The sequence below is a fragment of the Onychomys torridus genome, chromosome 3, assembly GCF_903995425.1.
Source record: "Onychomys torridus chromosome 3, mOncTor1.1, whole genome shotgun sequence".
NCBI classification, from domain to species: domain Eukaryota; kingdom Metazoa; phylum Chordata; class Mammalia; order Rodentia; family Cricetidae; genus Onychomys; species Onychomys torridus.
The window spans coordinates 133,266,956-133,294,184 of record NC_050445.1 but is presented as its reverse complement, the minus strand read 5'-3'; the positions used below and the strand labels follow the sequence as shown (position 1 = coordinate 133,294,184).

The 27,229-nt window shown below is 41.3% G+C and overlaps 1 protein-coding gene across 1 annotated transcript; it reads left to right on the top strand.

Annotated features, from left to right (window-relative positions):
* Positions 1-341: 341 nt before the first annotated feature.
* Znf248 (zinc finger protein 248) lies at positions 342-26,638 on the top strand. The gene is made up of 4 exons (XM_036182398.1): positions 342-368; positions 17,485-17,611; positions 17,896-17,985; positions 23,922-26,638. Exons 1-4 carry the CDS (start codon positions 354-356, stop codon positions 25,421-25,423), a joined length of 1,734 nt encoding a protein of 577 aa, XP_036038291.1. The 5' UTR covers positions 342-353; the 3' UTR covers positions 25,424-26,638.
* The last annotated feature ends 591 nt before the right edge of the window (positions 26,639-27,229 follow it).

Below are 27,229 nucleotides of genomic sequence, written 5' to 3'. Positions count from 1 at the left end.
AAGGATTAATGGTGTCAGATAAACAGTATGTCCTGATTTCTCGCCTCCTCCCCTTGATTATGAGTCTGGCAAAGCCATGGCATTTCCTCCTTTAGATTATTACTTGGTGAATTAAAAAGATCTTCTCATCTTTTTAATTTTTCTGTAAGTTGGGCGATAATAAGAAACAGGTGTTTATATTCATTCAGTGAAAAATATCTAAACTCAACACATGTTAGGGCCGCACTTGAAGTAAACACCTTGCATAGAAGGGAATACCCAGGTGAATCCAGGAACTGCAGGGCAGGCCAAATCTCTCCTGACGTCCTTCTTCCTTTTCCCTCAGCTCTTCCCTCCTCCACTCAGAGCAGAAAATGAACAAATCCCAGGTGAGTTTTTGGCTTTTTTATTCCTATTTTGCTTTAAGAATTTGTATTTCTTTTTCAATGAAACAGTAAAAGCAGGCAAAATGTTGCAGCCACAGAAACATTTGAATTAGAAGAGTTGACAGAATTAGATGGAGGATTTTTAAACTTACAGGAGTGTTCTGTGTGTTTTCTGGTAGCCACACAGAGGTGAATGTGATATGTTTCCTGTAACCGTTTCTGCAAGAGCAGAGCCTGTGTGTGTCAGGAGTAAGTTCCCACACTGAGGCTGGAGTAGATTGCTCTGGGGCTCCTACTTTGTCCAGGAACAAACGCTAAAGTAGGTGGAGGAATTGCCATCCCATGTATTCTCAAAGCAGCTCTTCTAAATGCCCAGGCTGCTCATTTGTGCTTCCAGGTAAAAGTGCACACAGGCAGTGTTTACACTTCTCATTTACATCCAACCTGAAGATAAGGCCTTATCCCCTCACCACCATCCACCTGAGTTAGGCCTCTGCCTCTCTTGACTGCCAGCAGCATTTGGTAGTGCTGACAATGGATTACTTTTTTTTTTTTTTTTTTTGGTTTTGTTTTGTTTTTCTGGACAAGGTTTCTCTGTAGCTTTGGAGCCTGTCCTGGACTAGCTCTGTAGACCAGGCTGGCCTCGAACTTACAGAGATCCATCTGCCTCTGCCTCCCAAGTGCTTGTATTACAGGCGTGTGCCACCACTGCCCAGCTGACAATGGATTACTTTAAAACAAAATTCTTTTTATTTAAAAATGTTCTTCATACAGTGTATTTCTTTTTAATTCTTTCCCCTCCTTCAACTCCTTCCAGACCCTCCCCACTCAGCTTCATGTTCTTTCTCTCCCCAAAAAAATTTTAAGAAAAAAAAGCAAAAAACCAAAACAGACAAACTAAAACATACACACACAGACGAGAGAGAGAGAGAGAGAGAGAGAGAGAGAGAGAGAGAGAGAGAGACTGATGTATTTGAAAGTGCTTCTGTTGTTGGAACACCATGCTCTACACTCTCCTTCACGACTGATTTCTCACCAGCTCTTTCTTTTTGCCCCAGACATTGCTTTTAACCCCCATCTTCTGCTCTTTGTTTTGCTGATGGGTGTCAGGTGTCTTAATGTTTTTGAATTAGTAATATACTAACATTTAAAATAGTGTGCTAATAAAATTTAAAAATCTGGGGGGGGGGGGGTGGGGAGTAATACAAAAGATACAGAAGTATGTACTCCTTCCCACTCCACACTTTCTGTTCCCTGTAGACGGATGATGCTTATCCTTTTGAGACATTTTCACTGAGCATGAAACAGATTCTGTAGATAATTATGCTAGGTCAGTTGGCAAATTTTGGGGCAATTCCAGACATAAATGTATTGTCATCCTACCATAGTTAATGGCTACTTAAATATTTTCTAGTGTTAATCAATTAAAAAAAATATGCATGACTGTTCTTATATATCCTTTTCCTTTTTATTTATAAACCTGATCTCAAGGGCTTCTCAAACTCAGATGCACCTGCAGCATCATTTTAACGTGGGTTCTGAGATAATGGATGGAGATAGATTTCCCTCCTTCCTCTTCTCCCTTAACCCTTCCTCTCTCCCTCCCTTTTTCCTTCCTCCTCTCCCTCATCCCTCCCTCTTTCCCTCTCTTCTCCTCTTCCTCTCTCCCTCCCTTCCCCCCTTCCTCTTTCCCTCGTCTTTTTCTTCTTTCCCTTGGAAATGAACTCCAGAGCCTTGAATACACTCAAGTACTCTGCTCCTGAGTTTTGGAGGCAGGGTCTTGCTGTGTGGCCCCGGTTGGCCATTGACTCATGACCTGCCTCTGTGGTCCTAATGCTGGGATGAGGTAGACCACAAGCTCAGCTGGACTCTGAATTTCTGCAGTCACGTGCTTCATCACTGAGTCGTGCCCTCTGAATTCTGAATTTCTAATGAGCTCACAGCAAAGCCTGTCCTGCCATTCAGGGGACCACCTTTTGCATGGCAAGCCTGTATACTGTATTTGCCATTCTTTTTCACTTCACAAGCGTGCTGTGCACCAGAGGTTTCCCCGACAACGCAGATTGCTGCTGCCGTTCATTTGTCCATCTGTCTGTCCGACCGTCCTGCTTTCCTGCCTTCCCTCTTTCTTTCTCTCTCTCTTTCTTTACATCACAATCCCATGGCAGGTGAAGAGTAAATGTCCAAGTTTATTAAACTACTGCTGTTCTAGCTGGGCGGCGGTGGCACATGCCTCAATCCCAGTACTTAGAAGGCAGAGGCAGGTGGATCTCTATGAGTTCGAGGCCAGCATGGTCTACAGAGTGAGTTCCAAGGCTACCCAGAGAAACCATCTTGAAAAACAACAAAAAACTACTGCTGTTCTTTCCTGGTTACAAACTATGTTGAAAGACTTAAACTGTAAACACGTGTGTGTGTGTGCACTAGTGTATATATCATGTTATTTGTGTAATTATGTTCATGAATTCCCAGAACTTGATCACCTTCATGGGAATACTGTTTTGGAGTGACCATTTATGATCTCAGTGGCGGCAGGCACATGAGAATCCTTATTTTTCCACAGCTTTTCCTGTAGATTGTGTGGTTAAGTTTTTGGATTTGGGGTGACTGTGAGTAAAAAGTGATACAGTTTCTCCTGCAGTTTGAGTGAAGTTCATTATCTTTTCATGTGTCTAATGGCGTTATCTTAGTGAGGGTTACCACCGCTATGATAAAACACCAGGACCAAAAGCAAGTTGGAGAAGAAAGTATTTATTCAGCTTACACCTCCACATAGTCTATCACTCATGGAAGGAAGGGCAGGAACCTGGGAGCAGGAGCTGATGCATGGAAAGTGCTGCTTACCGCTTGCTCAGCCTGCTCTCTTACAGAACCCAGGACCACCAGCCCAAGGATGGCACCACCCACCGTGGGCTGGGCCCTCACTCATCAATCACTAATTAAGAAATTAATCACTAATTAAGAAAATGCTCTACAGGCTGGCCTACAGCCCTATCTTATAGAGGCATTTTCTCAGCTGGGGTTCCTTTCTTTCAGGTGATTGTAGCCTGTGTCAAGGTGACATAAAATTAGGCAGCACGGGTGTCTGTTCACTTTTTTGTCAACTGTCTGTACTCTCTTTCGGCCATTTTCCTCTTGGGCTTCTGGCTTTCCTACTGTCGAGAGGGATAGGGATGTTTGTGGATTATGTGACTTGTAGGCCATCTTGTTCGCTAGTTCAGTGTTTCAGAAACAGTAAAGTGTCGTGTGCCCACATTCTCATGTCTTTTCATCCTTCTATGCATTTTATGTTTAAGCATTTGATTGACTTGGAGTTTACATTAGATGTAGAAACTTCCCAGCTAAATTACAGCAGCATCCATCTGGTCACCTTTCTACTTTATGTGTGTTATCATCCTGTTTTCTTCCTCCTGTGGGCCAACCCTACAATGTGTCTTTGGTGTTAGGACCCTAGAGAGTCACCATGCTCTATTGTTCATGAAGTGTTTGTTCTTCCCTGCGCTACCTCTCCTTCTACCAGTTTTGTGCCCCAGCTGTGACCCTTTGCCTTTGTCCCTTAAAGTTTAAAGTAAAACCATCCAGACACTGGCTCTCTCAGTGGTCATTACTTGATACTACCTAGTTTGGTTTGGTGTAGGTCTTTCTCTTGTATTTCTAGGGGTTTGGATTTTGAAGTGCAATGCCTCTCACTTTGGGGGAATTTTCAGCCATTCTTTTTCTTCTTTACTTGTGGGATTCCAATTCCACTCTTAGCTCCCTCAGATCCCTGCATATCTTATCTTATACAGTACATCTTGATTACAGTTCCTTCCGTCTCCCCCACCTCTCTAGATCTACTGCATTTCTGTCTTTCATGAAAAAAGAAAGGCTTCTAAGAGATAGCAACAAAAATGTAACAAAATAACATAAAGTAAGATAAATCAAAGACCATCATGTCCGCTGGACATGGCAAACCAGAAGGACAGGAGCCCAAGAGAAGACACAAGAATCAGAGACCCACTTGTTCACACTGAAGAATCCTACAAAAATACTAAACAGGAAGCCATAATATACGTGCAGAGGATCTGGTGCAGACCTTCGGCGTGATACTTAAGTCTCTGTGAGTTCATGTGAGCCTTGCTCAGTTGACTTAGAGGGACTTGTTCTCCTGGGGTCCTCCATCCCCTCTGGCTCTTACACTCTTTCCTCCTCCTCTTTGGGGTTCCGTGAGCTCTGAGGGAAGGGATTTGAGGGAGACATCCCATTTTGAGCTGTGTGTTCTAACAATTCTCTCTCTCTCTGCATAAAGTCTGGCTGTGGGTCTCTGCATTTATTCCCATCTGCTGCAAGAGGAAGCTTCTCTGATGATGGCTGTATAAGGCATTGATCTATGAATATAGCAGAGTATCATTAGGAATCATTTTATCTTTACTTTTTTTAAAGACCAGTAGTATTTGATTTTACCCTAGGTCTCTGGGCTAGTCTAATCTCTGGTTCTTGGCCACCCAAGTATTGTTGGGTATGGGTTCCATCTCATGGAGTAGACCTTATGTCAAATCAGATATTGGTTGGTTATTTCCACAAGCTTTGAGCCACCATTGCCCTGGCATATTTTGCAGGCAGGACAGATTGTAGACCAAAGGGTTTGTGTCTGGGTTGGTGTTTATGTTCCCTTTTTGGCAGCCTGCAGGGTACCTCCCACACTATACACACTAGAACGTAAGGTGAAGGTTCTATGTAGGTACCAGCTCGACCTCAATGTTCAGTGAGTTCTGTGGGTGTTGTCTTTAGCAGTGAAGCTTGGCTGTCAGTTTTTGGAGCGTAACCTGTTGTCTTGGGAACAGTCTGGGTTGTTTGGGGGTTTCCATGGGACCCCTTTGGTCAACAGCTCAATCGGATGTAACCTAGTTCCACTACTGGAAGCTTCATTTGGTGACAAGAGATGGCCAGGTGGCATTCTGTCTACCCTATTATTTGGAGATTATTATTAGGATCCCTTCACATATTTTCGGAAGCTTCTACTGTATTAGGTTTCCACACCACTCCTCAATGTCCCTCAGTTCTAGCAATCTTTCTCCACATCCTTTCCCTCAACCCATCTCCTCTCCTCTCCCTTCCTAGCCCTCTACCCTACTTGCAGTCTATCCATAAAATCTATTTTCTCCTCCCATGGAGATCCCTGTGTGTCATCCTCCATCCACCCAGCCCCTTTCTCTATAGGTAAGCCTCTCTGGGTCTACAGATTGTAGCTTTTTTTTTTTTTTTTATCATTCACTTAACAGCTAATGTCTACATATAAGTGAATACATACCATATTTATCTTTCTGAGTTACCTCACTCAGGGTGACTTTTTTTCTGGTTCCATCCATTTGCATGCATATATCATGACGTTATGTTTTTTTAACAGCTGAGTAATCCTCTTTTGTGTAAATGTGCATTTTCTTTTTCCATTCTTCAGTTAAGGGACATCTAGGTTGTTTCCAGATTCTGGCTGTTATGAATAGAACAGCAGTGAATACGGTTGTGCAAGTGTTCTTGTGGTAGGATGCACTGACATTTGGGCATATGCCTAAGAGTGGTATGGAATCAGGGTTTTCAGTCCTTTTAAATATATTCTTTTATTGTTTAACATGTTTGCTGCTATAGATTTATTGTGTATTGTGATGGATTTCATATAGGTCATTTCTTTTACGTTGATGGTACACATTGAACATGTTCACCCCCATTTCTTCCTCTCTATCCCTGGCCTGGCCTCATCTGCTAATCTCTTTCCACACTCCCCCCCATCTCCCTTCTGCTTTTATGTTATCTCACGTCACATGGATAAATGTGACATTATCCAGCAGAATGTGTATGTTGAGCTGAGTACATCTAATAAAAGTTACTATCGGGGTTGGGGATTTAGCTTGGTGGTAGAGCACTTGCCTAGCAAGCACAAGGCCCTGGGTTTGGTCCTCAGCTCCAGAAAGAAAAGTTACTATCAAAGGCACAAAAGACATTATCTAAAGAAAACCTAAGATCCGTTAGTGAGAGAAAATGTGATATTTGTCTTCTGAGTCTGGTTTGTTATGGTGATCTGATATTATACCCTTTTTTCAGAACACAGCATAATTTCATCCTCTTCTAAGGTTGTATAAAATTTCATTGTGCATATGTAATTTTCTTCAGTATTCATCTGTTGACAGACACCTAGATTGTGATCTATAATTCTGCTCTTTTAGTAGTACTACAGTAATATAAATGTGGAAATACTTCTGTGGTCTCTTGACTTAAAGCCTATATTAGTTTTCTCTCTGTCATGATGAAGACCATGACAAAAAGCATTTTTGGGAGGAGTCCATCATTGAAGTAAGCCAAAGTAGAAACTGGAAACAACATCTTCTACAGCCCAGGACTACTTGCCCAGGGGTGGCACAGCCCATGGTGGACTGTGCCCTTCTTCATCAATCACTAATTAAGAACATGTTTGCCTACAGCCCACTCTGATGGCAGCATTTTCTTAAGTGAGGTTTCCTTTATCTAGATTACCCTGGCTATGTTAAGTTGAAAAAAAAACCTAACCAACATAGAGCTCTTTGGCTATATACTCAGAAATGGTATAGCTGGGTCAGTATTAGATCTGTTTTTAGTTGTAGTTTAAAAAACAATTTATTATCCTGTGTGAGTGTGTGTGTGTGTGTGTGTGTGTGTGTGTGTGTGTGAGAGAGAGAGAGAGAGAGAGAGAGAGAGAGAGAGAGAGAGATGTGTGTGTGTGCAGGTGCTCATGTGCTACAGTGGAGTGTGGAGGTCAGAGGGCAACCTTGAGTCCCGGCCCTCATCTTCCACCTTGTTTGAAATAGAGTCTCTTTTCTAGCTGACCCTCGAGCTTTCAGAAATTCTGTCTCTGCCACCCATCTCACTGAAGGAATACTGGGATCACAAACATATACTAGCATGCCCGGCCTTTACATGTTTTCTTAGGTTTGAACTCAAGTCCTCGTTCTTGTCAGAAAGCATTTTATCCATTGAGTCACGTTTCCAGTCTCTTGAGGAGCTTCTGTCCTGATTCCCCTCAAGACTGGTCCAATTTATATTGCTGCCAGTAGTGAGTAAGGGCATCTGCCTACCACTTGTTGTTCTTTATTTTATTGGTGATAACCCATCGGGTGAACTCACATAACATTCTAAGTCATGAAGCAATTTGATTTTCATTTCCCTAATGTCTAGAGATTTTAAAAACTTTTCATGTTCATTGGCCATTTGTATTTCAGCTTTTGAAAGTAGTGTATTCATCTCATTAGCTCATTTATTGGTTGGGTTATTTTGAGTTCTTTATGTATTCTGTGTATAAATTCTCTGTCATATGTATAGCTAACAAAGTTTATTTTTCCCTCATTCTGTATGCTGTCCCTTTCCTTGTCCCCATTCCCGCCCCCCCACGCATGATTTGCTATGGCTAAACTTTATATTTGGTAAAATGCTATATTTCAGATCTTGGTATTATTTCCTCTAAGAAACTCTGACTAGTGTGTCTAATTTGAAGTGCTTTCTCTTACAGTGCAGGTCTTATGCCAGTCTTACATTAAGATCTTTAGTCCACTTTGAATTGATTTTCATAGAATAAGAGGTACTGAACATCTTGACTCACAGGCAACAGGAAGTGAACTGAGACACTGAGTGTGGCTTGAGCATATATATGAGACATCAAAGCCTGCCTCCACAGTGGCTCACTTCCTTCAACAAGGCCACGCCCACTCCAACAAAGCCACACTTCCTAAGAGTGCCACTCCCTTTAGGGGCCATTTTCTTTCAACCACCACACACCCCCATACTAGTAATGCATAAAAATAGAAGATAAAAAGATATAAGTTAGTGTATAAAGTAGAAGTTTTAGTGTGGCTTTTTCATCCGTTTTTGGTTTTGGTTACTCTGCCTCCTCCAGAACTCCATTTCTGCAGTGCCCTGCTCCTGTATCTCTCCTCTCCAGAATTCCTTCCTTCCATTTCACACAGCATGTGTTGTTCTTTCCCGCTTCTCTTCTGCCTCCACCAAGGCCCCTTTCTCACTTCCAAGTCTCTATAAACATACCAAGTTAAAGACACACATGGAAGAATTTGAAGCTGTGATCCGCAAATAAGAGAGAACATTTGGCTTTTGACATTGTGGACCTGGATTACCGGACACAGTGTAATATTTTTCAGTTTTACCAATTTTTCTACAAATGCCATAGTTTTATTTTTATTTACAGCTGAATAAATTTCCAATGTATGTATGTCCCACATTCTCATTGTCTGTTCTTCAGCTGGTTGTCATTAGAACAGATTCCATTTCTTACCTGTTGTTACTAGAACAGTGAAGCAAACTGTGTCAATGTCTCTACAGCAGAGTTTAGAATCCTTCAGGTGCATGTTCACAGTGGTATATTGGGGTCAGTGGAGTTCTACTTTTAGGCTTTTTTTTTTTTTTTTTTTAATCACCAGACGTATATCCAAAGTGGCTGCCTTGGTTTAATCTGCTCACAGTATATAAGGGTTCCTCTTTTCTAAACCCATGCCAGCATTTGCTTTTTTTTTTTTTTTCCGAGACAGGGTTTCTCTGTGTAGCTTTGCGCCTTTCCTGGAACTTACTAGGCTGGCCTTGAACTCACAGAGATCCACCTGCTTCTGCCTCCCGAGTGCTGGGATTAAAGACGTGTGCCACCACCGCCCAGCTAGCATTTGCATTTTTGATGATTCTGACTGGGGTAAGGTAGAATCCTCTTTTCCCTGGTGGTGAAGGATTTTGGTGTTTTTTTTAAAAAAATGTTTACTAGCTATTTATATTCTTTTGTGAACTCTTGTTCAGACCTACACACATCTTTTAATTGGGTAATTTCTTTTGTTGATGTTTAGTTGTTTAGTTTAGTTTCTTGTGTATTCTAGATGCTGATTCTCTGTCAGAAGTATAAGAAAAGGTTTTCTCCCAGCAGACCCAGGGTGTGGACTGGTCCTGAACCAGGGTTAGGCCTGTTGGTGTTTAGGGAGGTCCATACCTTCCAGAGGCTTCAGGAGAAGGTGCAGACCCGGGGTAGTGAGCAGATCTGACTCTGGGTTGGACTGCAAGGGATCAAGAAATTCTGAATCTTCCAGCAGCTCTGATAGAAGCTGTGGACACAGGCTTGTGGACAAGTCCTGGACTGACTCTTGGTGTCATCGGATTCCATATCTCAGTGGCTTCAGAGGAAGCTTTGGTCAGAGGATGGGGAACTGGATTTAACTCTGCCACAGGTGTGTCTGAAATTCCGCACCTCTAGGTGACTTGAGGTGAAGCTTCAGACCCAGGGAGGGACCGGATTGGACTCTGGGTGAACCCACAAACACGAAGAGTCACAACTCCCAGCTGAAGCTGCAGATCCATGTAGGAGGCCCTATTTGACACAGGACAATACTTGACCCTTGGAGGAGTACATGAGATTAACGTCTAGTCCTAAATGCCGATCCTACAAGGAGAATGACATCTCAGTCCTGCTAGGACTTAATCCTGTCCCGAACACTGGAGACAGTCACTGCTGAGAGAAAGAAGTGACTTAAGTTTAAAGAATAAAAATGAAAAAAAAAAAAAAAAAAAACCAAACTCGACCAACAATCAAACTCCAGATGCACAATTCCCAGCACAGAAACCAAAACAAAACAAAACAAAACACATTTCTTTAACAAATAACTAATCCTAAATTGATTCTGTCTTAGTTTGAGTTTCTATAGCTGTGTTGAAAATCCATGACTGAAAATAACTTGAGGAAGAAAGGGTCTATTTCCCTTACACTTCTACACCACAGTTCATCATCATCAAAGGAAGTCAGGGTAGGCACTCAAGGCAGAAACCCAGAGGCAGGAACTGAAGCAAAGGCCATGGAGGAGTGCTGCTTACTGGCTTGCTCCTTATGACTTGCTCAGCCTGCCTTCTTATAACACCCAGGACCACCAGGCAGGGGCGGCGCCACCCACTACATAGAGTACCAGCTTATCTATGGCCTGATCTTATGGAGGCATTTTCTCAGCAAGTTTTCTCCTCTCAAGTGATTGACATAACCACTAACAAGCACAGGGGAAGCATTAGGACACCATGAAAATGACTTGGGAGAATTTTCAGACAATTAAAAAGAATAAGTATTTTCAAACAACAATTATAAGCCTAAACAATTCAAAGAGGACATGGGCAGCTCCAGGAGTACAAAACCAAAAAGATGGATGAAAAGGAAGTCAGTCTCAGTTATGAAAATAAGATTGCTGAGGCAAACCCAAACTTGAGTGCTGGAAATGACAAACTCAATAAGCCATATAAAACACAAGTGGGAAGCCTCACCAGCAGAGTGGATCCTATGGGAAACAGAGAATCAAGGACGGACAACAAGGTAAAGGAACTGAATCATTCAGTCACAGACAGTAATCAATTTAAACAGAAAGTGGGAGAGTATTGGGACACCATGAAAAGATCTAACATTCAGATTATGAGCATAAAAAGATAAAAGCACTATAGATAGGAAATAGGAATATTTTAAGTATAATTATAGGATAGGATAGGAAATAGGAATATTTTAAGTATAATTATAGGAAAATTCCCAAAGCTGGGGGAAAAAAGATACTCACCTAGACACAAGAGACCTACAGAACTCCCAAACAGGGCCAGAAAAGAAACTCCCTAGGATATATTAGGATGACAGAATAAAGACAGGATATTAAAAGCTACAAGAGATAAAAATATTAAGTCATCTAGAAATCAGACCCATCAAAATAACACTTGATTATTCAGAAGAGAGATTAAAATAAGAAGGGTCTGGAAAGATGTATTCAGAATTCTGAAAGGCCATAACTGTCCACCATGCTATTATACCCAGCAAAACTATTCAGAGTGGAGAAATTACTTCCTATGATAAAACAAATTAAAATAATTTGTGTCTGCTAAACTAACTCTACAGAGCGTACTTACAGGAAGGAATACTTCAGTCTGAAGACAAGGGTAAACACACCAAAGAGTTCACCTGGAACAGTTTCAGAACAGTAAATTAAAAAGGAGAAATGAGGCCTAAAAATACCCCAACAATATGGCAGACATTAATACACATTGTTCAATAATAACTCTTAATGGTCTCAATTCTCCAACGAATAGACACAGACTTGCAGTTGGGATTAGGAAACAATATTCATCTCTTCGATAGCTTCAAGAAACATGCCTCACCACCAACAGTAGACCCTACCTTAGGGTAAAAGGATGACAAAGCTGTTCCTTGTAACCAGAACTAGGAAACAGGCAGCACAGGTATTCTAATAGCCAACAAAATAGACTTCAAACCAAAACTATTTAGAAGAGTCCCACACTTATCAGAGGGACTAATTCACTAAGAAGACTTTATAATTCTTAACACATATATAACCAAACACAAGTGAACCCAGTTTCATAAAAGAATTACTATTAGATTTAACACCACAGATTAACCCCAATATAGTAATAAAGTGAGTTTAATACTCTCACCAATGGATGGGTGAGCTGGACAAAAACTACACAGACATTAGAGTTAAATAGCATGTCAAATGGATCTCTCAGGGTTCTATAGAACATTCTACAAAAACACTAATTATCCTTTTCTTTTCAGCAGCACATGTAATTCTCTCCACAAATTAAAACAGAAAGCAGGCTTTAACGAATATAAGAAAATTGAAAAAGACATCCATATTCTATCTGGCCACAATGGAATGGGCTAGATAGCAACAGCAATAGAAAGTACTGACTAGTTTTATATCAGCTTGACACAAGCTAAAGTCATCTGATAGGAGGGAACCTCAACTGAGAAAATGCCTCCACAAAAATCTGGCTGTGGGCAGTTTTCCTAATTAGTGATTGATAGCGGAGGTTCTGGGCTGGTGGTCCTGGGTTCTATAGAAAGCAGGCTGAGCAAGCCATGGGGAGCAAGCCAGTAAGCAGCACCCTCCATGGCCTCTGCATCAGCTCCCGCCTCCAGGTTTCAGCCCTGTGTGACTTTAATGACTTCCTTCAGTGATAGACTATGGTGTGAAAGTGTAAGCCGGCTGGTTTTGGTCATGTTGTTTCGTCATAGTAATAGTATTTCTAACTAGGACAGAAAAGTAAGGGAAATATACAAACTCACAGAGACTAAACGACACAATTTTATGGTAATTGAGTCAAGGAAGAAACAAGAAAAATTTAAAAATCTTAAAATTGAGTGAAAATGAAAACAATGTACAAAAAACCTATGGAACACAGCGGAGGTAATCCTAAGAAGAACGTTTTTAGCTCTTTGTGACTACATCATTATATTTGAGGGATCTAAATAACTTGATGATGCACCTACAAACCTTGGAAAAATAAGAATAGACAACATCCCAAAGCACTAGAAGGGAAGAGGTAATCATAACCAGGGCTGAAATGAATAAAATAGAAACAAAAGTACAAACAAACAGAAAATAAAGAGTTGATTATTTGAAAAAGAATTGATGATTGACAAGAGTAGAGACCCACAGAGGTTTCCTAGTGAGAACTTACTCAGGGTCCAAGAATCTGATTTTGCTTTACCTAGCAGGGCTGCATAAAGGGATGGCCACAGGCATGGTTACCAGGTGTTTGGAAGGGTCTGCACTTGGCTGTGCAGTGTGCTTTGATCTAGCAAGGGGGAGGTCTTTTGCTTCACCCCTTGGCATTGTTATAAAAAGCCCTTTTAAAGGCAGAAGGGCCGTTGGGTTTTGATCCAGGTCCTCCCGAAGCTATCCTGTGTTTCTTTCTGTCTCCTCTTCTCTATCTTTCTGTGGGAGTCCATTTTCATGTTCCTCGTGCCTTTACTCAGCAGGTCTGAATAGAGAGGATGATTAGGACCATGGGCCTGAGTGCAGGTGTCTGAGATAGTCTGCATTTGGCTGTGCTGGAGGGAGGTCTTTTGCGCCATCCCTTGGCATCTCTATAAATACCCTGGGGCAGAGACAGTCAGGGCTGGTTGGAATAGGTTCCAGGCCCTCTCAAGGCTATCCTTTATTCTCTATCTGTTTATCTCCGCAATCTAAATCCTTCTACCTAATACTTCCTGCTGCTCACACTCAAGAAAACTCTGGGGAGCTGTGGGGTTGGTGGGTAAATGCCCTGCATCTTTCTATCTAAAAGTCTCTTGTCCCTCTCTCTTCCTCATAGGAACCCTTTTAACTGGTGGGAGATGACCTCCCACAGACAAGCCATTAAACAAATTAAACTCCTCCTCCACAAGAAAAGACTCATCAATGAAATTACAGATGAAAGGGGGGGATATTAGAACAAATACTGAGGAAATTGAGAGTCATTAAGAATATACTTTAAGGGGCTGGAGAGGTGGCTCAGAGGTTAAGAGCACTGACTGCTCTTCCAGAAGTCCTGAGTTCAATTTCCAGTAACCACATGGTGGCTCACAATCATCTGTAATGAGATCTGGTGCCCTCTTCTGGTCTGCAGTCATACATGCTGTATACATAATAAATAAATAAATCTTTTTTAAAAAAACACTAATGCACATAAAATTAAAAAAATATATACTTTAAAAACTTATACTCCACTAAACTTGAAAATCTAAATAAATAGATGAATTTCTAAAAGTATATGACCCACTAAAGTTAAATCAGAATGAGATAAATAATAATAGCCCCTAAGAATCAATGAGGTAGACATATTAATTTAAAATCTCTAACTGAAACAGGACCAGATAGGTTCAGAGCAGAGTTCTGACAAATTTTCAAAGAAGAAAATTAATGTCAAATTATTCCATAAAATAAAGAGGATGGAACCCTTCTATTTATTATTATTATTATTATTATTATTATTATTATTATTTTGAGATAAGTTCTCACTATGTTATCCTTGCTGTCCTGTAATTCACTATGTAGACCAGGCTGACCTCAAACTCAGAGAGACCCACCTGCCTCTACTTCCAAATCTGGGATTAAAGTTGTGCACCACCATGCTTTGTCCATATTCTTTTTGTGAAGCCAGTATTGCTGTGATACCCAAACCAGGCAAGACCCAACAAAGAGAATTATAGGGACAGTCTGATGACACAAAAGAGCTTTCTATAAAGAACTTACAAATCAAATTCAAGAACATTTTAAAAAGATCATCTACCATGATCAAGTCAGCTTCATCTCAATGATAAAGGGATAGTTCAACATGTGTAAATCAATAAATATAATATACCACGTAAAAATAGTTTCAAGGACAGAAACCACATGGTTGTCTCATTAGGTGCAGAAAAAGCCTTTGATAAAATCCAACATCCTGGGGTTGGAGATTTAGTTCAGTAGTAGAGCACTTGCCTAGCAAGTGCGAGGCCCTGGGTTCGGTTCTCAGCTCTGGCAAAAAAACAAAACAAAAAAAAACCAATATCCTTTCATGATAAAAGCCCTGGAGAATCTAAGGATACAGGGAACATATGCTAAAGTAAAGACAGTGCAGTAAGCCCAGAGCCATCATCATGCTATGTGGAGAAAACTTTGAAGCATATCTACTTAGGATTGAGATTATCCACTCCTGTTCAGCATAGCACTTAAAGTCTCACCAAGAGCAGCAAGACCCCAGGAGGAGACCAGAGGAATGCAAATGGGAAAGGACAAACTCAAAATATTTGCAGATGATACAATTCTATACATAAGAGAAGGTAAAGACTCTCCTAAAGCTGTTAAACCCAGCAGAGTGGCAGGATACAATGTAACACACAGAGAGTCAGGAGCCTTCCTACATGCCACCTTTTTAAAATGATAAATCCAACGAAGGAATTGAAAGACCTGTACAATGAAAACTTTAAGATATTGAAGAAAGAAGTTAGTGAAGATGCAGTGTAACATGAATCTTAAAAGGTTTTATAACAAAAACCTGGAGCCAAATATTGGGGTGAAAGCTGAAAGATCAGAAAAACAGAACAAGCCAGCCATGTTCTTACCTCAGTGAAATCCTCAGCCTCAAGAGAGTGAGTTCCTGTTTCCTCACACCTTATATACCCTTTTCTGCCCTGCCATCTTACTTCCTGGGATTAAAGGTGGATTAAAGGATTAAAGGATCTCAAGCAAAGGCATGAGATCTCAAATGCTGAGATTAAAGGTGTGTGCCACCATGCCTGGCCCTTTTTCCAGTGTGGTCTTGAACTCACAGAGATCTCTGTCTCCCAAGTGATAAGATTAAGGTTGTGTGCCATCACTGTCTGGCCTCTTTGTCTAATCTAGTGGCTGGCTCTGCCCTCTGATCCCCAGATAAGTTTTATTGGGGTACACAATATATCACCACAATTCAGGAAGGTGGGAAGACCTCCCATTTTCTTTCTCTTTTCTTGGTTTTTCAAGACAGGGTTTCTCTGTAACTTTGGACCCTGTCCTGGACTAGCTCTATAGACCAGGATGGCCTCGAACTCACAGAGATCCAACTGCCACTGCTTCCCAAGTGCTGGGTTTACAGGCATGCACTACCACCACCACCCGGCGACCTCCCATTTTCATATACTTATAGTATTAATATTGTGAACTGGCCATCCTACTCAAAGCTGTCTACAGGTCCAGTACAGTCCCCATTAAAAAAAATCTCAACACAGATAAACCCCATAAACTTACATCCATGTGAATTTTGAAAAAGAGGCCCAAAATACATATTGGAGAAGACAGCCTCTTCAACAAGCCACGGTCTCATTGAACACTGCATGTCAGAGAATGAAACAACAGCCTTCCCTCTCACTTCTAGGAAGTCCAAACTAAAAAATGGTTATAGGACCTCAACCTAAGACTTGATACCCAGAACCTGTTAGAGGAAAGGGGTAATACTTTTCAACTAACAGGCACAGGTGAGGCTTTCTGAACAGTGTCCTGGCGGCATAGTCAACCGAAAGCTGATAAGTGGGACCTCGTGAAACTCTACAGCAGAGGACATCGTCATCGAGTGAAGTTGCAGCCTGCGGGATCTGTTCCTAGCCATCCCCCTGGGGATTGTTCACAGTCCAGTCAGCATTCAGGGGTGATTACACTGTGAAAACAGCTCACCACCATCTTTGCAGTCATCACCTCTGAGTATCAGCTTTAGAGAAAATAGGGAATATACTAATAGTAGCGCTTTGTGTACTAGTCTGTAATCACTTAGGGAGTGGGAAAAGAACCAGGAAAAGGAGTAGAAAAACTATTCAGAGGACAATGGCCTCTGTCTGCTATCTTAACCTTTCCCAACAACACACACATATCACAGCCTTCATGTGTCTGTTGAGTCCTCCCATCCTTTCATGATTTTTTTCTGCATTTCCTGCTTTATTGAACATATTAGCCACAATTTATTTTGAAGTTTATATTTAATCATTTCAGTAACTGAGTCACCGTGGGTCTGCTTATATTGCTTATTTTACTCCTTGTTCACTATTGGTTCAAATACCATGTATCTGTCTACTGTATTTAATAAAACTACTGTGCTTAAGAAAATGTCCATGAGACTCTAGAAAACAATGTCCTCAGGCAGAGAGGATTGATCCTGTCCTGTGGGGTTAGACTGCAGGGCAAGTACTTTAATCGCCATGGACTTTTTTTAGTGGGAGCCTGTCCCTTGTTTATCAATATCATTATTTATTTAACCCATTTCAAGGTTTACTTTCTAGTAAAAAGTGAATCTACTCCCAGGTTTGCAATGTCCATTTAATAAATGTACTTTTATGTGTTCTTACCAGGTTACATAGGCACTTTGAAAAATAGGAACTGTGTTTTTTGCTTACCTCAGAATATTCATAGCAGCTAAAACACTCCTAGACCTTTAGCAGAATCTCAGTTTGTATAATATATTTTTTTTCTGGTTTTTTTTGTTTGTTTGTTTGTTTTTTCTTTTTTTGTTTTTTCAAGATAGGGTTTCTCTGTGTAGCTTTGTGCCTTTTCCTGGAACTCACTTGGTAGCCCAGGCTGACCTTGAACTCACAGAGATCTGCCTGTCTCTGCCTCCCAAGTGCTGGGATTAAAGGCATGCACCACCACCACCCGGCAAGCTACTTTCTTTTATTCTACATAGTGTAGCAATAAAGAGGGGGGGTTAATCCTGATTATTATTTTTCAATAAACTCTAAAGAAACTCGGTCTGTTAAATCTTCTCTATGTTGCCCAGTCCTGATGACCTCATACAGAAAAATGATCTTTTGTTACAGGAGCATGTGTCATTCAAGGATGTGTGTGTGGATTTCACCAAGGAAGAGTGGTATTTGCTGGATCCTGCTCAGAAAGTGCTTTACAGAGATGTGATCCTGGAGAACTATAGCAACTTTGTCTCAGTAGGTAAGGGTTTTTCCTCAGTGGCTACCAGTCACATACATTTCCAAGATTGGGAGGGAATGTTTGTAATGTCCAATTTGAGGCTTAGGAGTCTTAAACGTTTAGGGTCTGAGATGATCTATCTCTCTTTGCTGTGACAATGGTGTATTCTCACCTTTCTGCAGGATGTTGAGGGCCTTCCTGAACCGTAGCTGAAGCTGTACCTTTCTTTTCCTTCATTTTTTTTTTTTTTAAGTTCACAAAGCTAAGCTATTAAGCACCCAGCCTGGGTTATTTTCTCTTAACAGGGTATTGTGTGACTAAGCCAGATGTAATCTTCAAGATAGAGCAAGGAGAAGATCCCTGGATACCAGAAAACAGATTCCAATGCCACCCAGGTACAGTAGTGAGTTCACTGGCAAGAGAAAGTAGCCTTGTGTCATTGGGTAAGGTAGGTTCCTGCCTTAGGGTTTCTATTGCTGTGAAGAGACACCATGACCACAGCAACTCTTACAAAGGAAAAGATTGGGGCTGGGTTACAGTTCAGAGGTTTAGTTCATTGTCATCATGGTGGGAAGTATGTCAGCATGTAGGCAGACATGGTGCTGGAGAGGTAGCTGAGAGTATGCATCTGGATTCACAGGTAGCAGGAAGAGACAGTGAGCCATTAGGCCTGGCTTGAGATTCTGAAACCTCAAAGCCCACTCCCCAGTGACACACTTCCTCTAACAAGGCCACACCTCCTAATCCCTCTCAAGTAGTGCCACTCTCTGGTGACCAGACATTAAACTCTATGAGCCTATGGGGGCCATCCTATTCAAAGTACCACAATTACCTTTGGAATATTTTTTCAGAAATGTTCTATTTTAATCCAGACTTCTGGAAATGACCAAGGACAGCTTCCCACATCCTGTTGCCTTAATGATTCCTCTGTCTGTTTCTTGTTCAGAAAGACTTTTTTCTTTTCCTTTTTTAAATTTTATTTTATAATATACTTGTATATATATATATATATATATAAATTATATATTATATAATATTTATTATATAATATAAACCATCTGGACTGAAAGTATTCTAGACAGAGAGAATTAGAGGTTCCAGGCCTCTAGGACAGGCTTGTTCTGTTTGAACAGTAGTGGACAGACCATCGTGGCTGGGAAGTAAGGTATATGGGAAAGCCAGGTGGAATGATGTTGTGAGTAGTATCTCCATGGTTCATGGAGATACAGTAATTTTATCCCGAGGAATGCAAGAAACTCTGTCTTGAGTTCATGTAGATTAGACTGAGTCATCAGACTTATTTTCAGCTTCAAAGGATTTGTCTAGCTTGTGCAGGAGTTGTGGGGATGTGTTTAGTGGGTGGACACGAGCTAGGAAGGGACACCAGCTAAGAAACTCCTGTGTACCCCAGAAGAAAGGGTAGTGGCCAAGATCATCTCAGAGGCGCTGAGAAGTGCTGGGTTTGTATGGATATCTTGAAGATAAGGCCACGAGATTGCTGTTGGAGAAAGAGTACAAGAGAGTCAAACATGACTTGAACTTTTTATCTCAAGCAACTGGACAAGTCAGGAAGCCACAGAACAAACATGATTGAGAAAGGATTATTACAGATTCAGTTTTAAATGGAAAAAGTTGGAGGTTCAAATCTGGCCTGGAGTTCACTTTAAGGTTGGAGTTATCCAAGAGTGGAATGCCTTGCTGAGGCTGGAACTAGATGTATCTATTTGAAGGCGTCAATTTTAGGTGGTGTTATGATGTGTGATTAGATGAAATGTAGAGCCAGCCGAGATAGGTAGATGTCCTTTTAAAAGACCAGACAGTGAACATCTTTGGTGCAGTCCTGGCTGCGGCTGCTGCTGCTTTTCTCTCTCTCTCTGTTTGGTCTTCATGCCCCTCTTGCCTCCGCCCCCATCCATATTGCATCCTCTCTGTTTCCCCTTTAAAACATAAAAGATACTTCAGTTGTAAGGAAGTGCCTCACGCCATAGTTCCCAGCCCCCTTTCTAGGCCATGGTTTTAGATGCTCAGCTAGAGCAATCAAGGGATGATATACTTTTATGAAGTTATTAAATCCTTCCATTGGAGGAGATGTAGAAGGAACACCTAAGCTACACAAATCTGATTCCCTTTCTGAGGAATCAAGTATCTTCCCACATCATCATCTTACTAGTTCCTCTGAGTGACATCCGTGAGTTCCCTGTACTACATCTGTTCAGCTCTTGCTGTCTTCATCTTACTCTTGCTATTTTTCTTTCAAAGCCACCTGTACTTGTTCATAAGATTACTTTTCACTGAGCACACGCAAAAAACCCTTATGTCTGTGTTCTCTTCTTTCTTACCCTGGTGTAATTCCTGCTGTGGGTTCTTTCTCTTCTCCTCCTTCTCCTTCTTCTTTTTCTCCTCCTCCTCCTCCTCCCCCTCCCCCTCCCCCTCCTCCTCCTCCTCCTTCCCTGGTGTAATTCCTGCTGTGGGTTCTTTCTCTTCTCCTTCTTCTCCTTCTCCTCCTCCTCCTCCTTCCCCTCCTCCCCTTCCCCCTCCTCCTTCTCCCCCTCCTCCTTCTCCTCCTCCCCCTCCCCCTCCTCCTCCTCTCCCTCCCCCCCCTCCTCCCCTGGTGTAATTCCTGATGTGGGTTCTTTTCTCTTCTCCTCCTCCTCCTCCTCTCCCTCCCCCTCCTCCCCCTCCTCCTCCTCCCCTGGTGTAATTCCTGCTGTGGGTTCTTTCTCTTCTCCTCCTTCTCCTTCTCCTCCTCCTCCTCCTTCCCCTCCCCCTCCTCCCCTTCCCCCTCCTCCTTCTCCCCCTCCTCCTTCTTCTCTTCCCCCTCCCCCTCCCCCTCCTCCTCCTCCTCCTCCTTTCTTCTCTCTCTTCTCTCCTTTCTCCTTTTCTTTCTTTTTGTTTTTTCCAGACAGGTTTTCTCTGTGCTACAGCCCTGGCTGTCCTGGAGCTCACTCTGTAGACCAGGCTGGTGTTGAACTCACAGAGATCTGCCTGCCTCTGCCTCACGAGTGCTGTTATTGCCCCACACCCCTTTTCACATGAAGCATCTGGTTTTTCTTTCACTACCCTGATGGTAGCCCATAGAAAAAAATTAAATTATTCCAACTATTACATGATTCTGTTCTACCTGTCTCATATTTCTTTTTGTTCTCTAGAATTTATACTAAACCTCATAATTTCTGTCTTAGTTAGGGTTTATTTAGCTGTGACAAAACACCATGACCAAAAGCTCCTTGGGGAGGAAAGGGTTTATTTGGCTTATGTATCCTGCATCATAGTCCACTGAGGGGAGCCAAGGCGGGAACTCAAAACAGGTGGGAACCTGGAGGTGGGAGTTGATGTAGAGGCCGTGGAGGAGTGCTGCTTATGGCTTGCTCATCCTGTTTTCTTCCAGCACCCAGGACCACCAGCCCAGGGGTGGCACCAGCCGCAATGGGCAGGTCCCTCCCCCATCAGTAATTAGCAATGCCCTACAGGCTTGCCTACAGTGGGACCTTATGGAGGCAGTTTCTCAGTTTCGTCTCCCTCCCCTCAGAGGACTATTGCTCTGTCAAGGTGACAGAGAACCAGCCAGCACACTTCTATACCTGAAATACGTCTATGTCTCTCCTTTGTCTAAATTTTCATTTCCTTTTGATATTATCAAATAAGTGATACTGTATCTGTGAGGTGTTTAGACATTGTGTGCTTACTCTACCCATTAAGTCGGAGCACATTCTTGCTATTACAAGCACATATTTTATTTCTACAACCCTCCAGTGGCTATAGGCCCAGAACTCAGCTCTTATCATCCAGGTTGCATAAGACTTCTTTCCCACGGAGGTTTTCTTCCAAAAAGAAGGATCTCTTAGTTGTCTCTTAGTTGTCCTTTCCTGGTCTATTGGATGCTGCTGGTCAGGTTAGCTATGGATCCAGGCTTCAGAGGAGTCATGTTCTTGGTACTTCTAGGAAGTGTTCTGCAAGTTTCCTACCTGTGCTTAGTGGGCATTCCCACAGTCTCCTGTGTATTCCAACTCATCAGGGAGAAGTCAAGGGTAATCCACGTTTATATTGCTGTCTAGAATCTCTACTTGACATTTCCTCAGAGGATGCAAAGGAAGTAGACTAGTAATGGCTGCCAAGAGCCCGGCTCGGGTTCTGGCAGGAGATAGATGCAGCATCAAGCAGAGGACTTATTTCATGTTACAGTGAGTCATGTGTACAGTACGTGTAATGGATAGAGCAAGTGGAGTCTGAAGGCGGTGTGGATGTTGTAGGAGAGTTTGGTTTTCATTCTCTTTATTGTTTTTCATCATTTTTCAATTAAGGTAGCATTTTGTTCAAGAGAACCAAGGCTGAAATGTGCCTGGTTGAGGAAGGAACCTTGCTAGTGATGAGCAGCTAGCACTATAGAGAGTATTTTTTCATCCCTCTGTATACAGATTTTTAATGGGTATATTGAATGTAGATTTAAACATTTAGTGTGGATCAATTAATATAAAGTTTTATTTGTTGCTTATTTTGTTTTGAATTATTTTTGCTAGAATCATAACTTTAATTGTTGGTCTTTAGGACAGTAGACTGCCATAGTTTTTTTTTTTAATTAAGCATATGATTAACATTCTTGCATTGAGTACCAATAGTTAAGGATAGCCAAGGTTTTTGTGATAAAGTGTACTGAAAGTCTCAGTAAAAGATATAGAAATATGATTATGAGGGTCCCACATGTAAATGAAATACAGGGTATGTTAGATGTTAAAGCAGAAAACCTATGAGTAAATGAAAACCCTAGAATAAAGACAGGCCCAAGCATACAGTATAGAAAAATACATGCACTCAGAGCTTCAGAGTAACCAGGATGTGAACAGATGGCATATGAGGCAGAATACACGGTGAGCTTGGTGTCGGCCATGTTTGGACTCTGCCAGATTTACTTCTTCCTTTGTTACAGTTCTCAGATAGTCTGTGTATGTAAAAACTATGCAACGGCTCCTTGGTGAATCTTCTGTTCCTTGGATAACAGCTCAGATAACTTCCACCGGCTAGTACTACACGTTTAGAGTTTATTTCTCCTTTCCAGCATGCTTCCCCACAGCATTTCAGAAAACTATTCCTGTAAATACAGGGAGAGAAAAGAACCTCTAGATCCTGGACTTTCAGACCGTTCTTTGGGACCTGAAGGAGTGGGTGCTTCTAGAACTCTAATGTGTTCGGCGTCTGGTGGGGACCTCCTGCAGTGCTGTGCGAGGCGTCAGGCTCACTGTGTCTCATTCCCACCCAGGGCAGTTCACCATCTAAAGCCCTTGGCTGCTGGTCTTTGCTGCCGCTTTGCTTGTTTCCGTTGTTTGTTGGGCTCACCTTTTCAGTGGTGTGACTGCTGAATCAGCCACTCTAGTTTCCTGCGAATTGCATTTTGCTCCAACCTTTTTGTGTCTAGTTTTGAAGTTTCTATTGATAGTGTTTTAAATATTATAACCAGTTCCCCATCCCTGCTTCCATAGCAGCATATGTGTTTTTTATCCTCAAACCAGGCTGCTAAAGAAAATGTTGGATTCAGTTTGTACCAGGAAACAAAATCTACTTTTTAAAAAAAAAAATAATTTCAGAGCTAGTCCAGGACAGGCTCCAAAGCTACAGAGAAACCCTGTCTTGAAGAAACAAAAACAAAACAAAACAAAAAAGCTGGGTGGTGGCAGCGCACACCTTTAATCCCAGCACTCGGGAGGCAGAGGCAGGTGGATCTTTGTGAGTTTGAGGCCAGCCTGGGCTACCGAGCAAGATCCAGGAAAGGTGCAAAGCTATACAGAGAAACCCTGTCTCAAAACAACAACTACAACAACAAAATAATAATAGTAATTTATTTTTATTTTATGTGCATTGGTGTTTTGCCTGCCAGTATGGTTGTGTGAGGGTGTCAGATCTTGGAGTTATAGACAGGTGTGAGCTGCCATGCAGATGCTGGGAACTGAACCCAGGTTCTCTAGAAGAGCAGTCACTATTCTTAACCACTGATCCATCTCTCCAGTCCCAGGAAACTGAATCTAAAACAAAACACTTAACCATAGAGTAGAAAATTTCTGTAAAAGTCCACACATCCATCAGAAATGTGTTAAGATATTTCAGCTTCCCAAGTCCCTCCTCTGCTTTGTGGAGGGACTTTTTCTCTGTGTGTTTTCTCACCCTTAGCAAAAACCTTTCTTAAAAAAGACAAGTATTAAGATTCATAAGGGGACTTGGGGATTTAGCTCAGTGGTAGAGTGCTTGCCTAGCAAGCACAAGGCCCTGGGTTCGGTCCTCATCTCTGAAAAAAAAAAAAAAGATTCATAAGGTATTGTGATTTTTTTTCTCTCATTTGTAGAAAGGAAATGGAAAGTGGATGAGCTATTAGAGAGAAGCCAGGAAAATGAAGATGAACCTTTTTGGCCGTTCATGCTCACCAACAAGATCATACATGTAGAAGGTGGGGGTACCACAAGAAAAACTTCCAGTCTAGAAATGGACCCTGTTTCTTCAAGAAGTTTTCTGCTCAAAATATGTGACTCGTGTGAAATGAATTTAAAGAATATTTCAGGTGTAATTATTAGTAAAAAGAGCTATTCCAGAAAAAAGCTGAATGAGTTTAATGTAGGTGAGAAATCACTCCCTAATAATAGGCATGAGAAAATTCCTGTAGGAGCAAAATCCTATAAATATAATGAGAAACCAAATGGCCTCAGCCTTTGCCAGGATCTCACTCAGCCGGTTTCTGATCAGCCTTTTGAGTATAATGAAGATGGACAAGGCTTCAGTGAGGAAGTGGCCCTTTGTGTGAATCAGCACTCTCGGCTAGGGGAGACGCTTTATAAACACACTGATTGTGGAAGAACTTTGGTTGATGGCCTGAAGCTAAGTGTGTCTCGGAAACCTCATTTGCACATGGAATCACATGAATGCAGTATTTGTAGAAAGTCCTTTTATGTGGATCTACAGTTTGGACATCAGAGAGCTCTTCTTCCGAGAAACAGTCCTTGTGAGCGTAATGAATATGAGAAAATCTTCTGTGATGGTTCAGCTCACATTGTTCATCAGGAAGCTTACCCGAGAAAGATTGCCCCAGAGTACAAAGTGAGTAGCAAAACTTGGGGAAAGTCAGGTCTCTTTAGACATCAGATAGTACAGATGGGGGGAAAACCCTATGAATACCATGAAAATGAGAAATTTTTCAGCAAGAAATCACATCCCACCCAGTCTCGAAGAGCTCACTTGGGAGAAAAAACATTTGAATGTGGTGAGTGTGGTAAAATGTTTTGGGAGAAATCAAACCTTACCCAACACCAGAGAACACACACAGGAGAGAAACCATATGAATGTACTGAATGTGGGAAAGCCTTTTGCCAAAAACCACACCTTACCAACCACCAGCGAACACATACAGGAGAAAAACCCTATGAATGCAAGCAGTGTGGGAAAACATTCTGCGTCAAGTCAAACCTTACTGAACATCAAAGAACACACACAGGGGAGAAGCCCTATGAATGCAATGCATGTAGGAAATCCTTCTGCCACAGGTCAGCCCTCACTGTCCATCAGAGGACACATACGGGGGAGAAACCATTTATATGCAATGAGTGTGGGAAGTCATTTTGTGTGAAGTCAAACTTGATTGTACATCAAAGAACCCACACAGGGGAGAAACCCTACAAATGTAATGAATGTGGGAAAATGTTCTGTGAAAAATCAGCTCTTACCAAACACCAGAGGACTCACACAGGGGAGAAGCCCTATGAGTGTAATGTGTGTGGAAAGACCTTCAGTCAGAGGTCAGTGCTCACCAAGCATCAGAGAATTCACACGAGGATGAAGGCTCTTTCAGCATCCTAAATGTTCACCTTGCTTATGCCTGTCAAGTTGGTTGTACAGTTTTTAAAATGAGCTTAGAGAATGCCAAAGAATGCCACAGAGTACTAGAAAATGCCATTTTGTTCAAATATATGAATGCTTTTAAGAAAATAAAAACTTTCATTAGAAAGATTGTATTGAAGGGAAATCATTCATATAAACAATATGGTTAAAAAAATCTATGGAGTTTAAATTGTGTAGTGTCTTCCAAATGTGTTTCAAAAATGTATTTTAAATATAATGGGTAATATTAATTTTACTTGTATTCATAAGAGTGTATAAAACTTCAAAGTGAGTAACAATAACACTAAACATATATGTAAAGAACATCTGATGTTTGTAGACCTTGTGTGAGTATGCTAAAGTAACATTTATGTAATTTAGAAAGTGCTTGATTTATGTATTGGAACTCAGTAAGGATGTGAGGAAAAAATATGAACCCTTAGTGTAATAACTATAATAGTATACTTTCTATATACTAAGTACCACCAGTGTCTTTGTAGGTTGATAAAATTATGTATGTTTATGGACATACGTGTGAATGTGGATCTATCTATATGTTTGCATATGTAAATATGTTTATATGCATGTATCTATACACAAATGGTGATGTCTTAAGGGCAGCTCACACCAACTTAAAAGTGCTGATAATTGTTAAAATTTCAGGAATTTTGTGAATCAGTTGTTTAAAATTAGTGAAGTTACAGGTAAATTATATTGAGAGCAAAGGAAATAATTAGCACCCATCATTCCCAGTAATTGGCTGTCTTTCACTATTATCTTTGCTGCTACCGTTGGCCTACATGCTGAGAGCACTGTAGAATGGAGTACCACTGCTTCTCTCTTCCAGACTCACTGCATCCATCCCAGGCTCATGTTGGTAACTTGGCCTTAGAACATTTACACTGGGGGAACTGGCAGACCGTGTGTCAGGGGATTGATTTCTCAGAGAAGCTGTGTGTATATAAACTATATGGCAGTTTTAAAGTGTAAGCCAGCCATCTTTTCCTAAAACAAGTAAGTGGCTATGGCCATCATTACCAAACTGCCTCTACAGTCAAGAAGCCACAAGAGGGTTTATTGAGCCTTTTAATACCTCAGAATTGCCCACTTCTAAATATTTCCATCTTCTTGATAGATTGATCAGTATATATTTTAAATGTCATTCTCTCTCTCTCTCTCTCTCTCTCTCTCACACACACACACACACACACACACACACACACACACACACACACACAAACCATTATCACAAACCTTTTCACTATTCTGGACCATAAGTAAGTATGGCTATGATTTCCAAACTTCCCATTTGGTGAAGAAATCATACATATTTCTAAGGGTTTATCTTAGCTACCTCTGTGTCAATCGTATAAATGCTGTTAATTAAAAATGGTATTTACATGACTTAACATGAGTTGTCAATGGTAATGCTGCACTCTAAAAAATATGGTAGTGTATAATAAAATGCTCATTTTATATCCTTAATATATTCAGTGTGTAGCTATTGAGGCATGTAACCATAGGTCTGTGTAATGCAGTAACTATATACTTATATTTAGAACTATAGACTCCTGTATAGTGTCTCTACCTCCTTTCTTCTATTCCCAATACCTCCTGGAAACACATTGATCAGTAGTTTAATAGATGCTACTCACCTTCTTTGCTAAGCTGAGTTTTATTTCTTTTTCCTCCTCCCCAGATGGTTTGGGGAATAAATCCAGATTAGTCAGAGCTAATCATGATAACTCCATTTTTACAATTTTGTTGAAGTTAGAGAATGCTATG

Excerpts from the sequence above, each read along its gene's own strand:
- Znf248 (XM_036182398.1), top strand. Across the intron at positions 17,612-17,895 it reads TAGCAACTTTGTCTCAGTAG|GGTATTGTGTGACTAAGCCA; the intron begins GTAAGGGTTTTT and ends TTCTCTTAACAG. Across the intron at positions 17,986-23,921 it reads CAGATTCCAATGCCACCCAG|AAAGGAAATGGAAAGTGGAT; the intron begins GTACAGTAGTGA and ends TCTCATTTGTAG.